This window comes from Oryzias latipes, chromosome 7 (genome assembly GCF_053564925.1).
Source record: "Oryzias latipes strain Hd-rR chromosome 7, Olatipes_Hd-rR_3.1".
Lineage (NCBI taxonomy): Eukaryota > Metazoa > Chordata > Actinopteri > Beloniformes > Adrianichthyidae > Oryzias > Oryzias latipes.
In genome coordinates this window covers 6,588,794-6,610,299 of record NC_136243.1, presented here as the reverse complement: position 1 = coordinate 6,610,299, position 21,506 = coordinate 6,588,794, and the positions used below count along the sequence as shown (strand labels likewise).

The 21,506-nt window shown below is 42.5% G+C and overlaps 1 protein-coding gene and 1 long non-coding RNA gene across 2 annotated transcripts in view; both read left to right on the top strand.

Moving 5' to 3' along the window:
- Positions 1 to 2,808: 2,808 nt before the first annotated feature.
- Positions 2,809 to 21,506, top strand: part of LOC105353666 (uncharacterized) — a 37,671-nt gene continuing 18,973 nt past the window's right edge. The window contains exon 1 of the mRNA XM_023956999.2: positions 2,809 to 3,274. Coding sequence (XP_023812767.1) covers positions 3,248 to 3,274 — 27 coding nt within the window. The 5' untranslated portion in view covers positions 2,809 to 3,247. The remainder of the gene's footprint in view (positions 3,275 to 21,506) is intronic.
- On the top strand, positions 20,825 to 21,477 carry LOC144994002 (uncharacterized). The gene is made up of 3 exons (XR_013657341.1): positions 20,825 to 20,972; positions 21,078 to 21,174; positions 21,345 to 21,477. It is a non-coding gene; the product is annotated as an uncharacterized LOC144994002 (long non-coding RNA).

Sequence of the window (21,506 nt, the reverse complement as noted above, 5' to 3'; positions counted from 1 at the left end):
TTTTTTCGTCCAATTTGGCTCTTTCAACATTTTGGGTTGCCGACCCCTGAGCTAACTGAATGATTGTGCATTGAAATTGAACTGGACTCTCGGAACACAGGAACTGCATTCATCGTGAACAAAGCCAAAGAGAAACCATTTTTGCCAAACGTGTTTTGAATCTCAGTTTATCTTAGTGTCGCCAGTTCACTTTGATAAAACCCATGCTGACAGAAGATCAAGTCATTAAAGCTTCTAAAATACATACTGCTCCTTCAACTGACCCCAAGACTTGTCCTGCAACCTGCCTACCAGTTCTGCTGTAACCAGTTCTTTTGCTATTGCTGCAGAGGACACAGTGATCTAAGAAGTACAGACAAAGTCCAGTGGACATCGCAGTAGACTTTGCAGACATTGTGATAGAACTGATATGTAGAGTAAAAGGACATGGGTGTTCTGTTCAGCAAAATACCTACAAAAATGCAAGTCATACCAGCTCATAAGCTGCAGAAAGTTACACAATTGTAGAAATGAATTTGTTGTAATGATATTTTATTTGATTATTTGTCAGCATAGTGATCGAAATGCAGATTACATGCAGCACTTCACAGTATTGCTGTCTAAGAAAGGAGAAGTCTATGCCATATGCTAGTCTGTGTGTGTGTGTGTCAGTGCTTTCAGATCCCGCTAATTCAATGGAGCTTAATTCCTCTGCATTAATTTGACTTACATAATCCCCTCCATCTTTCCACCCTCAAGGTGATACTCCGTAATCAACTTCCTCTCTCTCTAAGGGTTGCAGCTCTCTAGATTTAACACTGAGGATTTCTAAACACTTCTTTAGTCCAATAAATAACTCCATAAGTTGACAAGTTACCTGCTTACCACACATCTTTTTGTAAAAGGTTTTAAGCCTCATTTATTTTGTAATGTTTGATGTGTCCTGCAACAGTCTCACAGCTGTAAGCTCTCTGCACTCTCCATTCTGATGCTTCCACTGTCAAACAAATAGATCCACGAATGTCTTTGTTTTCCTCATCTGAGCTGGAATCTGGATCTAATACGTGCAAACAAAATTTAGCTTCATGCACTTAAAATCAGTGTGGTCAATGCTGCAATGTGCATTTTGGCTGTATGTAAATATGTGGGAATAACATCAGCCTTTATTTTCTCTGGACACGACTGGTAACACAAATCCATGTGATTGTTTACACGGTTTCACAAGATGCGGTCTAAAGTCACTCCTCTGCTCGGAGACACAGTTCTACCAGGAGACACGGTTCTCCTGAGTCCGGCAGCTGGCTCACGCAGGGCATGACGCGTTTTTATTCTGATCAGGCGTTTATTCTGATTACTTTTGTCCATGTAACCACAGCTATTGTCAGGCTTCTGAAGAATTTCAAGATGAGCTGAATCAGGTATGCTCAAACAGAGACACATGGAAAACAAGTAAGACAGTCGTCCTTTCCTAAAGACCAGGGTTGGGAAACACTGGTCTGCGGGAATGTTTGAGGTTGGTTTTTGTTGAAGACCAAAGACCAAAGTAAAGCAAATCCCTCAGTTTTGAAAGGTGCAGTAGACGAGTTCTTATCAGGGAGTGAGCATGACAAAAACTGCTTGATCCCCCTGTGGGTGTCAAAATTCAGGTCTCAAAGGCTGCTGCTGGTTTTCCAAATATCTACATATTAAATGTTGCTAGTTACCTGGATCAGGTGTTCTCCACCAGTGAGTGGCTGTAATGACAATATGTTTAAAAAAGAGACAGGATAACGGCCCTCAAGGTCTGTAACAGAATGTCTGATACCCCCCCCCCCCTCATACAGTGGGTAGATTTGTGTGTGTGGGGGGGCTTCAGAATGTAGAGAAAAATTATTTATTGGAAAATAGAGAATGTTTTATATTTCCAATTAATATCTATTGCATGTTTCTTGTGAATCTGTGTGAAGCTGGTGTGGCACATTTGGAGAATCGCGGCACATTTAGCAGTTACAGTGACTTTGTATTGGAAGAAAAATGAGCAAAAACAATTAAAATAAGCTAATAAAAACAAAACCAAATGCCATCCGTCTTCTAAACTCGCTGTATCCCTTTTGGGGTCACAGGGCTGCAGGACCTGGCCACGGTTGGGCGGAGGCGGGGTACACCCTGGACAGGTCGCCAGTCAGTCGCAGAGCCACAAAAACACACCCCCATACACACTCACATTCACACCTAGAGACTTAAGAGTACTCAGCCCATAAAAATGTCTTTGAACTGTTGAAGGAAGCCGGCGTCCCATGGAGAAAACCCACACATGCTCAGAGAGAACATGCAAACTCCAAACAGAGAGGTCCCAGCTTTGGCTCAATGCAGCCACGTACATTCAAGCTGTTTTACAAATGTCTCTGTTTTTTACGAAAAGTTTAATTATAACTAATCAGAGCTTTTTCTCCTGTCCAAATATTTAAGGTATTTGATGGTTATCCTCATTTTTAAAGTGATGCTTCCAGTAGAGGGCGCTAAATAGCAAACACAGTTATGAAAAAGCTGCCGTTCTTTCTGCGTGTGTTTCGCTGCAGCCACAGTACAGAATGAGCACACTCTGTGCTCTGGATCCTAAAGCCTGAAACCCAAATCAAAGACAGAATGTCAACACAAGACAAACAAAACACACACACACACACACAAGGATGACAGGCACTGCTGAGGAGAGAGAGGTGGAAAAGACACAGACCAAGGAGGGAAGCAAAATGCTGAATGGATGCTTCAGCTGTTTCTCTTCTCAACCAATCAGAGCAGCTGCTTCCTGCTTCTAGCATCTGGGCTCTGTGATTGGTCGGCTGCAGCAGAGATGCAGACAGAAGAATAAACAAGAAGGAGAAGAAACAGTCGGGCAGGGAAGGCTGTTCTTTGCACCTCTCTCTTCCAGTGCCTCATTGGTTCTTCTGTCACGTTTGCCTCCGCTCTCTGTTTGCTTGCTCATGCTGCTTCCTGAGCCAAGAGTGATGGCTTCATTTCATGAGATAAACCTGCAGCCCACCGACTGCAGCTGCTGTTTGCCCAGCGGCATCGTGGGAGTCGCATCTCCTAGGTGGCGCAGGAGGATGGCTGACGGACTGAGGATTGTGGGTCAGCAGAGTTTGGAGATGTGAGCTGGTGGCCAGACGAGGCTCAAGCGAACTCTTGCTCTCTTTGGTTGCCTCTCATCTTTCGGTTTTTGCCTCAAATCAGTCGCACATTTCTCCATCCGTGTCCCTCCTGACCTGCACCTGTCTGAGGAGGAAGCAAAATGGGCTGCCGTCTTACTCGAGCCAAGGTGAGTATGCTTCTGCAGGTGCGTAGTGTGGATGGATGAGAAGCGGAGTCAAAACCAGATGTGGGTGCACAGACGTTTGGATCTCAGTTCGACAAACAAATCCCCAAATCAGGCAGCATCTGATGACAGGAGGCTGTTTTTCTGTGAGCATGGAGAGAGAATAAAGAGGAAAAAAGGCTTGTGGAGTTTCTGATGGTTCCATTTGGATTTTTATGAAAAACATGAAGAAAAAAACTTGTTTTTGTCAATAATATTCAAAATGTAATATGAATAAAATAAATCTCGGTAATTTTTTTTTTTTCATGACTAAATTTTTGAGGATCTTCTACTTCTCTAGTGTTTTTATCATCTTCCTAAACGCATAGCTTTACATTTCTTCATTGACTCAGCCACACAAACTGTCACAGTCTGAGTTTGGGACAGTTCATCCTCCTGAAAATGTCATCAGGATGTTCTGTTTTACTCTCCACCTTTCAATTGTTTTAAATGAACTGAACCAAAAAGCAAGTGAAAATAAAGTCAAGAAGATATTAATGTCATCTAAATTTTTCCCCCAAAAAATTCGAATTAGATCCTTCTGTATTTGGAGATGAGAAAATAAAGAAAAAAAGGGAATAAAGCTGACTGTATGTCTGCTTTAAAACAAAATTAGACTTTAATAGCTCTGCACTGTATTCTATTCAGGCAAGAAGGTGCTTTGGAGGTTTTTTCAGGCAGGATTCCTCTGTTCTGACACACTGCTCCTCAGGAAAAGATTGTTCTTCTGTGAGCATTCTGGACATTTTTCTGAATTCACCAGGTTTAGGTTGAGGTCTTTATTTGTGTTAATGATCCTTAGTGTCTTTAAGTTTAAGTATTTTTTTAGTTCTTCATTGTTGTTTGTCACCTTTTTGGGATTTCATGGGTTTTTGTTACCTTTAAGTTAGTTTATTAAATGTTCAAGTTTAAACCACCAGGCCTGGTTTCCTGTATTTTGGGTCCTTCACCGCTAGTTCCTGACACCTTGTAAATGATTTGAAATGGTCAGGACTTTATTTAGGATTAATCAAAATGGAACATTTTATTTTTAAAAACCAAACCGAATGGCTGCTTTGTCTTATGTCATGAGTGTTGCTGCATTAGCTTTAGCATCAAAAGTATAGCAGTGACTCCTCAGTCCGATGTGAATACATGGGCTTTACTCTTCCATTGATTCTTTAGCAGTTCCACTGAGCGGCGTTCGGTGCAGCTGGACCTACTTTAGCAGATCTGCATCTCAAAACAATAAGGAACACTCAGAAAGTCTGCGCTGCCTAACTGTGTGTCACACAAGTTCTTCTCTTTGTGGCTGGTGTTGTTCTTTAGCAAATAAATCCGGAGTTTGAGGTCTGAGGTGAAAACAGGTTCTTCTTCCTGTTTTTCAGTCTCCATCTGTTAGGTTAGGAGTAAGCTGGACCCAAAAATGCAGACAGGGACTTGGTTTGAAATTGTGAAATTTACTATAGGAGGAAGAGGGGTTTGGCTTTGGATCTTTGACGTAGGTTTTGGGTTCTTTGGCGTTGGCTTTGTTTTTTTGGCGTTGGTCTTGGTTCTTTGACGTTGGTGTTGGATTTGGTTCTTTGGCATTAGCTTTGGTTCTTTGGTGTTGGTTTTGAGTTTTTTGGCGTTGGTCTTGGTTCTTTGGCATTAGCTTTGGTTCTTTGGCGTTGGCTTTGGCGTGATCTTTGGCGCGAGCTTTGGCACGGGCCTTGGCTTTGATCGGTAAGTCCTTCATGGAAGCAGACGAACCGTCAATGGCAGGATGGTGGGAGTACGAGGGCGACCCTGACACCTGACACCATCCTGCAGATACTTTTGGACTTCGACTCCTGCGAATGTCACTAATGCCTCTGTCTGTTTTACTGATTCATTTTTTAGCTTTATGTGAAATCTAATATTTCACATAAAAGGAAACTACAAAAACATTTTTGCATAAAAGGAAAAAAAATATTGTACAACTTCAGAACTGATGACATTTTTTAAAAAGAAATAAAAGAAAGAATTCAAACAAATGACCCTCTGCTCAGTGTTTACCAACAGTGAGTGTAGAAAAACTGTCAGAGGAACAAGAACTCTGGCAAAAAGAAAAGATTCTGAGATTCTCAGTCCACACTTGAATGGGCTATATTATGCAAAATACACTTTGTGATCTTGTAATTATATTATAAAATTGGGTCCTCACTATAAACAATCCCAAAGCGGTATTTTGATTCCTCATTCCTGAGTATTCCTCTAAAAACCTAAAACGAGTGGATTCTCACATTGTGACATCACAAAGTGAGGAACAGCCCCTTCCAGACTGCAATGCCAGCACTGCAGAGAAACACTGATTAAATCAGGGTATTTTCAATAAATTCTGGGGGACTCATCTCTTCACTGCCCACTTCAGACACAGAGCTCTGCAATTGTCATAAATTCTATCTTTCCATCTTCCTGAACACTAGGCCTTCATGTTGCTTCAAAGTGTTTCTTTGGATCAAACTGTGAATCTGTCCTGATATATTTTTTCAAGTGGCAGTTCATTACTGGAGAATTACTGTGCAGGAAATCTGTTTTTATTTACCCTCGCAGATGGTCTGAAGCTAAAGGAGACAGTAGTCTAACCAGTTTGTTTCCTTTTTCAGCCTCTGACACCTGGAGGAGGATTGTTGTTTTATTATTCAAATCTATGACTTAAATATTGAGGGACTTTTTCTTTCTGAAGTGGACAAAATTTTCCTCATCTCTGGTTTTCTCATTGATGTTTGTTAGTCTTTGTGGTTGATGACGTTGCCATTCTTCTTCAATGCTGCCGCACAAAGTGGCGTCGCTGTGATTATTGTCAGTTCTCAGCCTGTACTCCTGCAAATGTTTCTTTCCTCTGACTCAGAGTCTTTGGGAAAGAGCTCGACTTTAGCCTTGGAAAAAGCAGGGAAAGCAGTTCTGCCTTACAGTCATCCCAGAGCGCTACATGTTGGAGGTTTTGTCCTCCATGGATGGGTGTGTGGTAACACGTGTCATTTAACACAGAGACACAGAGAACTCAGAAGGCTGGTAAATCTGTGGCACAGAAAAGTGAAAAATGTGCAGCGACAAACAGAGCAGGGAGTCATAACGCAATGTGATGGCTGCTGAGGTGACCAGAACTGAGCACAACATGCAGGACGGCATGTTCAGTCAGTCACTGCACACATCAGTCCACACATAATGGAGCCTCACGGGAATCTGGAAGTAAAATGTGGGGAAGCACAGGCTGATGAAGTAACCCTCTACTTTTCTTTAAATCTTGTTTAGCTGTTAAACCCAACATTTGAGCTCCACTTAAAGAAGCCATGTTGCACTGTTTGAAGAAGTCTTTTTCCTACATAGTTTTAACTATTGAGTCATTTTTTGCATTAGTCAAAACAGTCGCATTGAATGTGAACTCGTTCTGACACTCCCACTTCTCCATGTATGTTTTAAGCTGTTTCAGGTGATGCCCAACATCACTGACACCGAAACTTCTCAGCCTGCTTTTACTCCTCATGCTCTTTAGGTCCACCATCACACCTGTGCAAAAGTTAGAACCGCACAGGACAAACAATTGCAATTGTTTGGGAAAGATTTCAGACTGGTTCTGTATTAAACAAGGTCAAACTTAATCCTCTTTAAATCCAATGCAATTCCATTTTATTTATAAAGCCCAATATTACAACAATAGTCGTCTCAGTGGGCCTCATACTGGTAATTGTACGTGAAATCATAAAGAACATGAAGTCAAACTAAATAGGTAATGGCTAAAATAAACTAAACTGGGCATCCCTCCCCTGATGCTCTCCTTCTCAGTAAGGAAAAACTAAAAAAAAAATACAGAGTGAAAAAATGTTTTTTAAGCCTATAAGTGTCTTATCATGTTCAGACCTCTCTATACCCCAAGGTGGTATTTTGATCCATTCATGCATTTATGAGTTTTCCTTTAAAAACCGGCTCTCTGAGCACCAGCCCCTCCCAACCCACAAAAACGGCCCCCTCGAGGAAGAATCTGCGCTGCCAGGTTAACACACACGCCCACTTTCTCCTTGGAGCTAGCAGTGATCGGCAAAACACTTCTGTGAAGCTCCACAATGTGCACATCCATCTTTGCAAAATGTTGTTTGTTTTCATGGGCAAAACGCAGACACGCTGCTGAGGCCGGCTCTGGGATGATGTCATGAAATGGGCGACACCCACAAGAAAGGCGGGGCCTCAGAGATCGAGTCGTCTTACTTACGGGCTGGAAAATGAGCTGGAAAAACAACTCATCTTTATGAATGAATTTGTTTTTTAGTGAGCTAAAGGTAATATATGATGATATATATGGATATAGGTTACTCTGAAACACTTAAGGAAAGCAGGATTCAGGATTCAACTGCTTCTGCACAGGAACACATTCTGGGAGATCTGAAAAATTTAAAGCTGCAGTTAAATGACATCATTAATAAACGAACACAATTTCAAATACAAAGGCTATGACTTGAAAGATTTGAAAACTCTAATAAATCTGGCAAATTTCTGATTAATCAGCTTAAAATTAATAGAGAAAAATCCTCAATCACCTCTATTACGGACCAAACAGGAAATGTCACTCATGACCCGGTCAAAATTAATAACGTATTTGAAAACTTTTATAAAAACTTGTACACACCGCAGATCAATCCGTCAGAGCAAAGTATTGACTCATTTCTTTATAATGTAAACCTACCCAGGCTAAATGAGGATCAAATCACAAACTTAGATTCTCCGCTCTCGCTGTCTGAACTTCATGAAGCTCTGTTACTTATGCCCAATGGTAAAGCACCAGGGCCTGACGGCTTTCCTGCTGAGTTTTATAAAGAATTCTGGGAACAACTGGCACCAACATGTTATAAAACGGTCACATCTATTAATGAGAGCCAATCAATGCCACCTAACATGAACTCAGCCAACATAATTCTTCTTCTACAACCAGACAAAGATCCCACTAGTCCTTCAAGCTATCGCCCTATTTCTCTAATCAATGCAGATGTAAAAATTATCTGCAAAGCACTAGCACAGAGAATAGAAAAAATCACTCCTCACATAATTCACTTCGACCAAACTGGATTCATCAAAGGCAGACACTCGGATGATAATGTCCGTAGACTAGTTAATATAATAGACTTTGCCACCATTGAAAACCAGGAAATGACTATACTATCACTGGATGCTGAAAAAGCCTTTGACAGAGTAAATTGGAAGTTCCTTATTGCCGCCCTCCATAAGTTTGGTTTTGGAAAAGCATTCATCAATTGGATCAAAATATTATATCACAACCCCAATGCATCAGTTAGAACTAATAAACAGACTTCAAACAGGTTTTTTCTTGGAAGAGGAACCAGACAGGGCTGCCCACTCTCTCCTTCTCTTTTTGCTATATTCATTGAGCCTTTAGCTGCAGCAATAAGACAGAATGAGAGCATTATAGGAATAAAAACCAAACACAGCCATCAAAAAATTAGTATTTATGCGGATGACATATTACTGTTTTTAAGGAATTTATATTCTGTAAATGAAACAGCAATGATCATAAATTAATTCTCCTCCATATCAGACTATTCCATTAATTGGAATAAGTCTGTTTTATTACCACTCAACAGGAATATGGAACAAAGACTCACAATTCCAGTTAAAACAGGAAATATCAAATATCTGGGTATCTACTTTTCCCCCAAAATATCAGAACTGGTGCAGCTAAACCACACCCCACTACTGAAAAGCATACAGGACGATCTAACACGCTGGACCAACCTGCCTCTGTCACTTATGGGCAAGGTAGCCACGGTTAAAATGAAAATCTTACCCAAGGTTAATTATCTCTTCTCAATGATTCCCACACAACCGCCATTAAAATGGTTCAAAACATTAGACTCATCCATATCAAGCTTTCTATGGAACAACAAACCTGCAAGAATTAGTCTAAAAACTTTAAAATCTGCAAAAAGCTGTGGAGGATTAGAATTACCTAACTTCCACAAATACTTTCTTGCAAATAGATTGCAATACATCTTAAAATGGTTAAAAAATAATCCAGAAACCAACTCATGGTTAGACTTGGAACAGGCGTTATGTGGGAAGATCAACCTGTCACAGCTACCATTTATTAGCCAAACAGTTAAAAAACAGGATTGTTTCAAAAGCATTAATATAAATGCCACTTTAACAGCCTGGTGGGAATTTCTCAAAATATCAAAATCATCAATTCAACCGTGCAAAATGACACCCATCTGGAACAACCCGGACATCCTTATTAACAAAAAAATGATTCACTTCCCAGCTTGGCAAGCAGGGGGCATAAAACAACTAGAGCACGTAATTATTGATAGAAGATTCATAACTCCCCAGGAACTTCAAGACAAACTGGAATAAATAACTTCTTGGAATACTAGCAACTTAAATCAAGTATTACTAAAAAGTATAAATTTAAAGAAGACGATTTAAAGCTACCAGATGTAGTTACCACTCTGATTAATTTTTCAATGAATAGAACTCTCTCCAAAATATACAAACTTTTATGTAATTTAGATAACAATATTGCCCTTCCAACAAAAAAATGGGATGCAGATTTGAGCATCAGCACAGATGAAAGCTTCTGGTCAGAACTCTGTCTAAACACCTTTAAACTGACAAAAAGTCCAAATCTGCAGCTAATCCATCTCAAAACTCTTCACAGAATTTACTACACTGGACAGAGGATGTTCAAGATGGGTCTCAGTAACTCAGACATTTGCGAGCACTGTGATAATAATCTACCCGACAGCTACATGCACGCGCTGTGGTTCTGCACTCCTGTCCAGGCTCTCTGGCAGCAGGTATGTGCTGATTTATCAGTCTGGCTTAAGGTTTCAATCACGGCCTCACCGTCACTTTGTGTGCTTGGTGACATGAGTGCCATCGATATAGAAGAAGGATTAGCATCTATCATTTCCACAACTCTTTGTAATGCCAAAAAAACTATTTAATAAATTGGAAAAACAAGAAAAATATAATCATAAGTCAACACAGAAATCTGCTGTTTGATCATATCAGCTTGGAAAAAATGTCAGCCCAAAGTTCAAGTAACTTTGAAAGAATTCAGTCTCTCTGGTCTCCTGTGGTTGACTCCATGACTTAGGGGGTGAGGGGCTTGGTCGACGCTGCTCCGTGCCCTTCTGCCGTGGTTTGGGGTGGGGGTCGGGGCCTCCGGTGCCTGGCGGGGGCGGTGGGGGCTCCGTTGGTCGGGTCCGGTGCCTGGGTGGGGCGGGCTGGGGCGCTGCGTGGTCCTCTGGGCTTGGGTGTGGGGGTGCGTGGTGGGGGGGTGGGGTGGTGTTCTGGCTTGGCTTGGGGGGGTGGTCCCTTTGCCTGCGCTGGAGGGGTTTGGCGGGGGGCCCTGCTCGGGGGGGGGGGGGGGGCAGCGGCGCCGGATAGGCTGCCCATCTGCACCTGGGGCTGGGATCGGCCCTTCCCTGGCTCTGGGACGGGACGGGACAACCTTCTCGGGGCCCCCGTTCGCTCTGGGTGTCATCCGCTTCGGCTGCGGGGTCTGGGGTGGTGTGGGGTGGGGGTTTGTCGGCCCTGTCCTGTGGGGGGGCGTTCTGGGGGGGAGGGGGGGGGCATTATTGGTACGGGTCGGGGGGGCTAACGGGTCGGGGGAGCTAACGGGTCGGGGTCACCGCTGAGGCAATCAGTGGTTGCCTCGGCTGGTTGGCCTCCTCGGTCCCGTCAAGGCCTGACCAGAGCTCCTCTAGGGCCGGCGTCTGGGGGTGGGGGCCTGGGCTGGGTGGCCCTGGCCCCTTTGCTGGGGGGGGGGCTGGGGGACAGCTGTTTGACCACCGGGGGACAGTCTACCAGCTGTCCCCAACTTACCCCCTTCCTCATATATCCTCATATTAGGGTGAGGGGGTGGGGGGTCTAGCCTGCGATGCGCCTTGAAAGCAAGGAGCCCCCCTCCTATGGTTGCCGTATGGAGTGGGCCCCCCCTCTTTCGGTTTTATTTGCACCTTAGACATGTAGGGTCTTGGTAGGGGGGGTGCTTGGACATCACTGCAAGCAAGCAGCAGATGTCCTCCTGGCACCCTACCCGCCAATTTTAACCGCACCTTAGACATTTAGGGCCCCTTGGTGGGGAGGGTGGGGGGACATCACTGTGAGTAATCAGGAGATGTCCCCTTAGTGCCCTACTCGCCAATTTTAACTGCACCCCCCTTAGTACACACACCCCTCCCCCTTCAATATATACATTCCAACATAAACACACACACATGCACACACACACCCTCTCAAACACACATACACGCACACACATTTTGCAAGGAAGGGGGGGACCTGGGTCCATCTGTCCCCTACCCCTTCCCTGGTGGGGGGTGTGGGCCCCTTGGCGATGGGGGCCGTGTCCCTTGGGTGCCAGCTCCCTGGGCCCGGCGGTGCTCTCTCCACACGGTGGGGGGGTTCATGTTACACCTGAGCCGGGGGTGTTCGTGTCCCTGGGGGGTGGGTCCTGGTCCTTGCCCCTGAGCGCTGGGCCCTGCCAAACTTCCAACATGGACGAGCCTGGTCGGGCCATATTTATAACACCCCTTGTGGGCCACCATTTTTCCCCGGGGTTCCCCCCTCCTGGGCGGGGGCGGCGGGCCCCTGCCTTGCTCCTCCCTGGACCAACCGTGGGCCGGGTGGGTGGCTGCCTGGAGTGCGGAGCGGGTCTCCCTTGGGGGGTCCTGGCTCGTACCTGGGGTTGGGGCGGGGGGATGCCGGGAACTCCTGGGTGGTGGTGGGGTGCTCGTCTGGGTCTGTGGGCGTCCTTCTCCGGTGGGGCCCTGCGTTGGGCTCTTCCGGCGCGGCGGGCGGGCTGCTTTCCTGGCTGGGCTGGGGCGGCGCTCTCTTTCCCTCCGCGCCTCCCTGCTCTCTGGCTCTGGGGGCCTCGTGGCGGTCCTGCTGGCCCTGGCCTGGGTGGCGGTCTTGGTCGCCCGGGGGGCGGTTGTTCCCTGCCTGTTCCCGTGTGGCGTTGGGGGAATTCCGGCTGCCGCTGCTGCTGCGGCGGGGGTCTGGGTGAGGGGGTGGCTGGGCGCTCCTCCTCCTTCTTTTCACATTCCACCATCCATTTTAGAAGAACATAAACACTCACCTGAGCACAGGTGTTAGCTCACCTTTGCACTTATAGTTTGCATGATTGAATGAATGAAAGATTTCACACTAGTTGGTTTAAAGGCATAAGTATGCGTGTGTGAACACTATCTGTTTTGTGTACATGTTGACATGTGAACATTTCTTGCAGCTAGCAGGTGTGTTGATAATATCTGAGTGTGTATGAACAGGCCCCGCCCTTTTTGTACTACATTTGAACTGTACCGTAACGATAAACAACCAGTAAACCTGTCTGCTCTATGCTGCTTCATGGTCTTACCCCCCCCTCTCACTATCACCCCCCCCCCCCCCCCCCTCTGACATCACTCCCTCTTCTTCCCTTCTTTCCTTTTCCGTCCGGTCCAACACCAAAGATTTTCAATCATGGTTGAAATGAATAAAGTTGGGCCTCAATTACAAAAGGGGTTTGTTCAGTCACACCTTTGGTTTGTCTGAAGATTAATAACCCCTCTTGTTAAAGTAAAATATGTCCAACACAAGAGGCCCTCAGCTCTCATCTGCCTGCCTAGCTGTTGGACAGGACAAGTTAAAAAAAAAAAAAAAAAGGAAAGCAGGATTCAGGCCCTTCAATTAACGCAGCCAGCAAGGCTGTCAGTCTAATGAAGACGAATAATGCTAGAAAAGGAAAACAGAAAAATAGCCCTTAGCTATAAAGAGAGGTGCTGTCTTGATCGATGCTTCATTTAATTATTTTTCAGTAGACTCCTGGATAACTCTTTACAACTAGCTTTAGCTCCAGTGTTATAACTTCCATTATCGTGCCTTTTTAATCATTTGCACAATTAATGTAATTCCAACAGATTCTCGAATGCAACGCTTTATGTTAGTAATGTGTTACATATTGGTGGATAGCTGAAATGAAAGCCACTTTTCTTCACATAAGAATGATCCGCTGATTCACAGTGGTTGCATGAATGGATGAAAGGTGTTTGGGTATGTCAAAGAGCATTTGCTATTTAGGTATCACCGCTCAACATCTCGAGTGTTTAAGGGTTAAACGTGCTCTAAATTGGAAACCGTATCAACAATGCCAGCCTCCGCCTCATTGTGTGAGGACTTTGCAGACCACTTCGGGAGCAAGATTGATTCTGTCAGATCTAACGTCATAAATGGACAGAAAAGCCTTTTTATTGGAAATGATGGCTTGATTTTACCCGAGGAAGCACTAGACAGTTTTGACCTGCTGAAGCTGCAACACTTGGTCGAGTTTTCTCCCAAGTTAATCCAACAACCTGTTTTTTAGATCCCATCCCTACATCACTTTTTAAATCCTTTTACGGGTCTTAAATATCATGAACTCCTCTCTACAGACGGGTATTTTTCCTGCTGCCTTTAAAACGGCAGTGGTGAAACCGTTACTCAAAAAAACTAATTTAGACCTTTCCGTTTTTAATAACTACAGACCTGTGTCCAACTTGCCATTTTTAAGTAAGGTTTTAGAAAAACATGTTTTTATTCAGCTAAATGAGTTTCTCTTACAAAACAACATTTTTGAGATAAACCAGTCTGGTTTTAGAACGAACCACAGCACAGAGACAGCCTTGTTAAAAATCGTTAATGATGTCAGATGTGCCTTGGATTCAGGTCAGATCTCAATACTAGTTCTGTTAGATCTAAGTGCAGCTTTTGATACCGTTGATCACCTGATCCTTGTAAACAGACTTAAAAGTCTTGGCCTTTCAGGGACTGTGCTAAAGTGGTTCGATTCTTATCTCATGGAGACAAACTTTATGGTAAGCATGGACACACACTTTTCTGGGGTCCATGAAATTAATTGTGGTGTGCCTCAAGGTTCCATCCTTGGCTCCTTGCTTTCTAACATTTACATGCTTCCTCTGGGGAATGTCATCAGGAGCCACAACATCAGTTTTCATAGCTATGCTGATGATACCCAGCTGTACATAGCTATGTCTCCTGATGACACAAGACCAATAGTAGCACTTTTTAACTGTATTTTAGATGTGAAATTATGGATGGCAAATAATTTTCTGCAGCTCAACCAGGAGAAAACTGAAGTTTTAGTTATTGGTCCTGAAGCCAAGAGAGAGAAACAGTTTCTGAAGCTGCAGCAACTTTCATTAAGTCATTCAGAAACAGTCAGAAACCTGGGCGTTATCTTCGACTCTAAGCTAACTTTTATCCCCATATAAAACAGGTGGTTAAAACTGGTTTTTATCATCTTAGAAATCTGGCTAGAGTCCGCCCACTGCTCTCTCTTGCGAATATGGAGATGCTAATGCATGCTTTTATCATGAGTAAAGTTGATTATTGTAACGCCCTGCTTGCCGGTCTTCCAAAAACAAACATTAGGAACCTTCAGCTTCTCTAGAACTCTGCTGCACGAGTTCTTACAAAGACCAGGAGGCGAGCTCACATCACCCCAATTTTAAAATCCCTGCATTGGCTCCCCATATGCTTCAGGATTGATTTTAAGATACTTTTAACCGTTTTTAAATGTCTTAACGGTCTTGCGCCTTCTTATTTATCAGATCTTTTAGTAAAATATGAACCCTCGCGGACCCTGAGATCCTCTGGCACTGGTCTGTTGACCATTCCAACTGTAAAAACTAAAACCTACGGAGAAGCTGCATTTCAGCACTATGGTCCCCGTTTATGGAACAGTCTGCCAGAGGACCTGAGTGCCGCATAGAGCATTAATGCTTTTAAGAAAAGGCTCAAGACCCATCTTTTTAACCTGGCTTTTAGCTAATTTTTTACTACTTTTATTTATTTATTTATTCAGTTATTTATTTATATGTACTTTTTATTTTATTTATTTATCTATCTATCCATTTTATCTTGTTTTATGAACTTGAACCTGATTTTTAACGCGTTAGTTTAATTAACCTTATTTAAATGTTTTATTGTTTTTATCAATATGTTTACTTTTTTATTCTAATTTTTATTCAATTTTATTTCCGGTGCTTCCTCAGCTGGATCCTCTCCCTCTGGGTCGGCTGCTGTTCAGCCAGTGCGGCTCTAGATGGGGACCTGCATCACCGCTTAGCTGTGGTGGAGCGGTCCCCGCCTGTGATGCTGCATTTGGCTGTCTATGCGGCTGTTCACGGTGGGGGAGGTTTCAATTATCAGCGTTTCCAGCATCCTGTTTTTGTGCTCAGCCTATTTCTTATTGTCCTTTGCCATCACTTAGGGGGTGGGAGGTGTGAAAGGAGTCGGGGGCTAGGTACGGGGAGGGGGGCCCTATTTATTTATTTATTTTTATTTTATTTATTTTTAATTCGTCAATGCTTGTTTTTATATTTTGTTTTTTAATGTAAAGCACTTTGTGTTATATTTTTATATGAAAAGTGCTTTATAAATAAAGATATGATTTGATTTGATTTGAACACAAATCCAGGCTCAAACTGAGTTTTATTTTAGAGAGTAGTCCAAACAAAACCACAGAATATCTATTTGGAGGCTCATTTTTTTATTTAAAAACAAAACTGACTACTCCTGCCCTTCCACTAAAGCACAATATTACTAACAAATGACTGTTCTTAGGCTGTTCTCAGCCAAGAAACTCATGAGATCAAGCAACAAACTCTGATGTGTGATGCACTTCACCCAGTAGGGCCGGTCATGGTGCAAGATTTCCTGACGTCAGGAGTTCTCAACATGCCTTCAAAAACAGAAAAAAAGGAATTTAGGCCATTTTGGGTAGAAATAAAAAAGGCAGGCAGAGCTACACTCATTCTTAACATTTAAAGTTTATCGTTAGAGAATTTTTTATCCATTTTTGACCCAGAATGCTTTAAGTTCCTCCCAATTTATGTACCGAAAACCTTTACCTTATATTTAGGAAATCCAGCCTTTTAGTCTAATGAGTATCTTGTAGTTTTTTTTTTTTTTCCAAAGATCATACATGTTAAGGAACACACCTGCAGTGACTTGCTGCACATAATTACATGGAGGGCCTGAACATAGTGGACAACCAACCATTATATTATTTTTTGATATGGGCCACTTAATGATCATCTTTGGCATCGGTAAAAATGATTCATTATTAGAAATGATATGTGACATGTTTTTTTGCTGCAACCAGTGACTCTGCCCCTCCCACACATAGCTGTGGCAGGGCGTTATATCAACCGTTTGCACTTAAAACTACAGCTGCAGGTAAAGGGGAGAAATCATTTAATGCAATTTCTTTTGCAGAAAACCCCAAAGCTCACATTGTTGTCCCTTTAACAATCTAACTTAAACAAAGTCAGTTAAAACTGTTTTTTTGTGCTGGTTATTGTCTTGGGGGAGTAAGAGACACAAGCAATGTTTTGGTGATTTGAATTCCAAATAGGCTCTACTGTTTGAATTAGTTGGCAGTTAAAGGATTATAAAGTTTTGTTTTTATTGTTGGTTGATTTTGGTTTGAGTCACAAATTTCCAATGACAAACTTTAAATAATGTCAAATGTAGCACTCCATCCACTGTCTCTGCAATTCCAATTTTTCAGAGCGATGTATTTATAAAAACTTGACATTTGCATCACATGTCTGTATCTCCAGGTTTTGAATGTAAAACCACATTTTACTAGATTAGATTTAAATTGGTTAATCAGGTCTATTTTTTTTGGCCGTTGTCTATTATTGTGCGTCTGAGATACACTAAACAAGGTTTGTCAAACTTTTTATAATCTTGCCAACAGGCAAACAATACAACATCAGTACATCTGACAGTGGTTTCGATTTTCTAAGTAGCAAAATAAGTAGTGTTTTCACTTAGATAAAGCATTAGAGATCTTCTTTTCATGTGCTAAAAATGTAATTGCTAAATCTGTTCTGTAAAATCATGGTATCAGAGATTGTAGACATAAAGTGTGCAGATGAATCTTTTATTGGAGGACAGCAGAACAGAGAACAAACTGTGACTGCACAGAAACTGGCAGTTTGACATTAATAAGTTGTGATGCATGGAGGGATGATGGCTCTATGCATTGTTACTTACAATAAAGCTCTTTGAGCTCATCAGAAATGCAAACAACATTCTGAGAAATTATTTTGGTAGTTTCTCATTACCATCTGATGCAAACCAATGTGCCTTGTGTTCATCCACTTCTCATTGTGCAGGAATAAAATAAAACGTGCACAGAGCAGAACATTTTAGGCTTTTGTTCAATTTTTCAATTAAAGCTCACACTCTTTGTATGAAGCAAACAAAGGAAAATGTGAGTCACTCCCCATTTTTCAAAAATTCCACATCTTTTTATTTGTTGAATAATACTGTATCTGTTGGAAAACCACCACCATAAGCTGTAAGAATTCTGTCACTGTCCGACTTTTAAACCATCTGTTTCTTTCAACTAAATACTGTTTTAAAATTTTCATTTTGGTATGTGTTGATTAGACATAAAGATGTTTTCTTTCTATTTTTATTTCTAAGCCAAAAATCTTAGTGGTTAGATGTTGTCTTTGGTTAACTGCAACTTTGGCCAGCTGGATTATTGACATTTTGTGGGGGGTTTTCAATCAGTGCTTGAACTGGTTAACACTGCTATTCAAATGTTTGAACATTTGTATTAGAGAGGGGATATGCTCACATATTTAACTGCACCTCTGCTTTACATTAGCTTCCTCTAAATGTTAAAAAGAAGAATACATAGATTAGGTTTGGATTTCTCCAGCTGGAGTTGGGGGCCCGCATGCAAATGCATGTTATTCCTTCGGACTGTGCCCGCCACCAGCAGGAGAGCTTAAATGGAGTTGGTGCAGTGTGAGTTGGGCAGCGGTCAAATGGGGGTGCCTCGGGAGCCCATCCCCTTCCATGGAATCTTCTCTCTGGAGGGAAAAAATCCTGGGTTTGTGGAGAAGGTTTTCCCTAGCTATTGCCTAAATATAGCTGGGCTCACCTTTAGGCATGGCTTGTTCTCTGACATAAGTCGAACCCCAAGCCTTTGGGTGTCTGACTGCAGTTTCAACCTACAAGCTGAACACCCAGTCTTCATAGGGTCTTTCAGAGGGGTACTGACAAGTCCTCTGACAGGGACCCCCATCACCTCATGGTGGTACTTCATTATCCTCCTAGGGGAGTGTAACATGGGCAGTCCTCTAGTGATTGAGAGGAATATCTTCCCTGATCTGACCCTGAGGAGTGTCCTGTTGTTGGACATCTGTGTTTATCACAGTTTGTCAATAGCAAGAAGAAGAAGAAGAAAAAAAGAGGCTTGCTTTATCCAGAAGGGAATTAAAATAAAAAATAAAAAGAATAAAGCCATACCAAACCATCAATATTGAAATCTATTTGTTGTAAATAGTAAAATATTCGAAATTTATAATAAATCCATAAAATATTCTAAAATAGAAATCTACTACAGTGAAACCAGAAAATTTCAAAAATGAAAACTCACCTCTTGATGCTCAGTCAGGGAGTTGTTCTATGCTATGGCTTAAGGGACAAAAGACATCCTCAGTCAGTCTGACAGTAGTCTGCTGCTGAACACGCTCCTCCTCCAGGTGAAGGCCTGGTCCAGCGGGTGTGAGGGATTGGTCACAATGGCCCTGAACTTGAACAAAGTCCTCTGCTCCGCCATGTCAGTGGGGCCAGTTTCCGTCCTACTATGGAGCTGGCCTTATGGACTTGAAACGCTTTGTTTAAGTACAAGGGAGTCCAGCAGTGCACATGGGATCGGGATACCCTAGACAGGAGGTCGGTGGTTGATTTTGAAGTATTTAAAGGAGACTTTTGGTTGTGTGCCTTGAACATGTGGGTGGAGGTAGGGACACAGCTGTCAACTGGTGGTAAGTCCAATCCCCTGGTGGGGGATGAAGACTTCACAGACCCAGTCACACTGTGAAGGTTTGAATAGGTACTGATGGGGGCTGGGGACACAAGATAAAAAAAGAAGTCCATCCAAGTCTGGCTAGTTTAAGGGACTCTGGAGGAAGCTGACTGTCAGTTGTGAAGGCAAAAACTTTATCCTGGGAAGAGTTCAGAGCAGGTAGAAAGATTATGACTTTGACTACAGTTATTGCTAGGGAGTGGAAGGAATGTTTCAAGGATCTTCTCAACTCTACTGAAACAATTGCTGTTAAGAGGCTGAGGAGTCCAGGCTGGAGGTGTCTGTCAGTCAAGTTGAAGTCACAGAAGTAGTTGAGGAGCACCTCAGTGTCAAGCTGAAAGGGGTGGATGAAGTCAACACTGAGCGCTTGAAGTCTCAGAATGCTGTGGGGTAATCTAGATTGACATATCACTGGAGTTACACATAGCCATTTGGGACAGAACAAATGAATTGGCAAACTGAGGTGACGGTTCCCCTTTTTCAAGGAGGATCAGCAGGTGAGTTACAAGTACCAGGTATTCTAACTCCTCAGCCACTCTTGGAAAGTCTATTCCGGAGTACAGGAAAGGAGAATTTGGCCAGTAGTGGTTTCATGAAACGGTGAAGCAGCTGTACACTCTCCACGGGTATTGGAAGGTTGGTGGGAGTTTGCTTATCTAGTCCATATATGCCATTATTATTTATATCTATATATCTATATCTATATCTATATAACGGTTTTGGAGAATTAAGTTTGACCGCATCACCCTTCCTTTGGAGTGTGCTCTAGGAGTATGCGGTCCGGGGAGCCTTATAGACCTTTTTCGCAAAAACCGGAAAGACGTAATCAAAGTGTAAACCTAGTTCCGGTTTGTGCTTCGCTGGCGAAGAAATGGCAGCTAGCCTAGAGTGTTTTCGAAGAGCCTGAGTTGTGTTCCGAAGTTCACCAGCGCCGATGTGATGAAGAGTGTGAAGATGCATTCGTCCACTAAAGGAAACATGTTGGACAAGGGATTAAATTCGTCCACGAAAAGTTTATCCACCATTACCAAGGTAAGCTTTAGCTAGCTTTAGCCATAGCCGCATCACCGGTAACTCTGTGTGTTTACGTCAACTGTGAATCATGGTGTTATTAATTTGTAATTTAAGGTATAACACATCGCAGTGAATATGTTGTGTGTATGTTTAAATGAAAAGGCATGAGATTAACATAACAACCAAAAATTTGGTGAAGCTGTACTAGTAGGTAAATAAGAAATGTTACCGACATTCGAAGTTGCCCGTTTGCGTGTTCATTCTTTTTGCTGCGGTTGCGGCACTTTCTTTACTTACTATTAGTATTATTTTTCTGAAAGTAGGGTGACCAGACGTCCTCTTTTTCCTGGACATTTCTTCTTTTTTGATACCTTTACAAAAAAATAACATTGAACATAGATGAAATGTAATCATATTTGTTTTATGTACGCAGCTCTGCACACCAATTACTCTCGATGAAATATCTCACAAACTCACTTCACTCCTCTTTTTTACAAACTCAAATCTGGTCACCCTACTGAAAGTTATAGTTTCGTGTTACATTGATGTAGCAACATAAGTATGTCTTAATTGTAACCTATTTAATTTATTGTGTCTAGATATCACTGGATGCAGAAAGTGCCAACCTGAAAGCTTTCTCCTGCAGTTGTGCTGCTGGTAAAGGATTCTGCAATCACATCCTTTTGCCATCCTGTTCCAGACCGCACATTATTCACAGCTGGCCTTCACAAGTGGCTTGCAAAGATGCCAAGAACACAGGTGGGTTTGTGATAAAATTGTCATTATGATTATGAACCGATATGTATCTGTATGTACTGTATGTACTATATGTACTGTAATTGCTTTTTGCCTTTTACTTATAAGGGAATTCATCCTGAACCGGTTAGTGAGCCGGTAGTGCAAAGACCCAAAACAGTTGGCAGGGACGGTCTGAGGTCCACACTGTACAAGGCATATACAGGTGATAAATTTAACTTTTTGCTGCTTTTTGAGAGCAAGTTAAGTTTTTTCTAATCTTATGACAAACCAAATTATGGTTATTGCAGATATAATGAATAAAATTTAAATGTAGTTATGCACTTATGTCTAACTTTTTTGTGTGACCAATAATCTTGTGTTTCTCTTGTGTAGAACCACAGCCAGATTCATATATGATGGCATCTGGAAGCAAATTATGCCAGGTGCAGCCCCAACCTCTCATGGCTGTGTTGGAGGGGGTTTCTGAGATGGAATGAAAGAGAACTTGGATGTATATTATTATGGCAAATGCATGAATGCATACCTTAAATTACA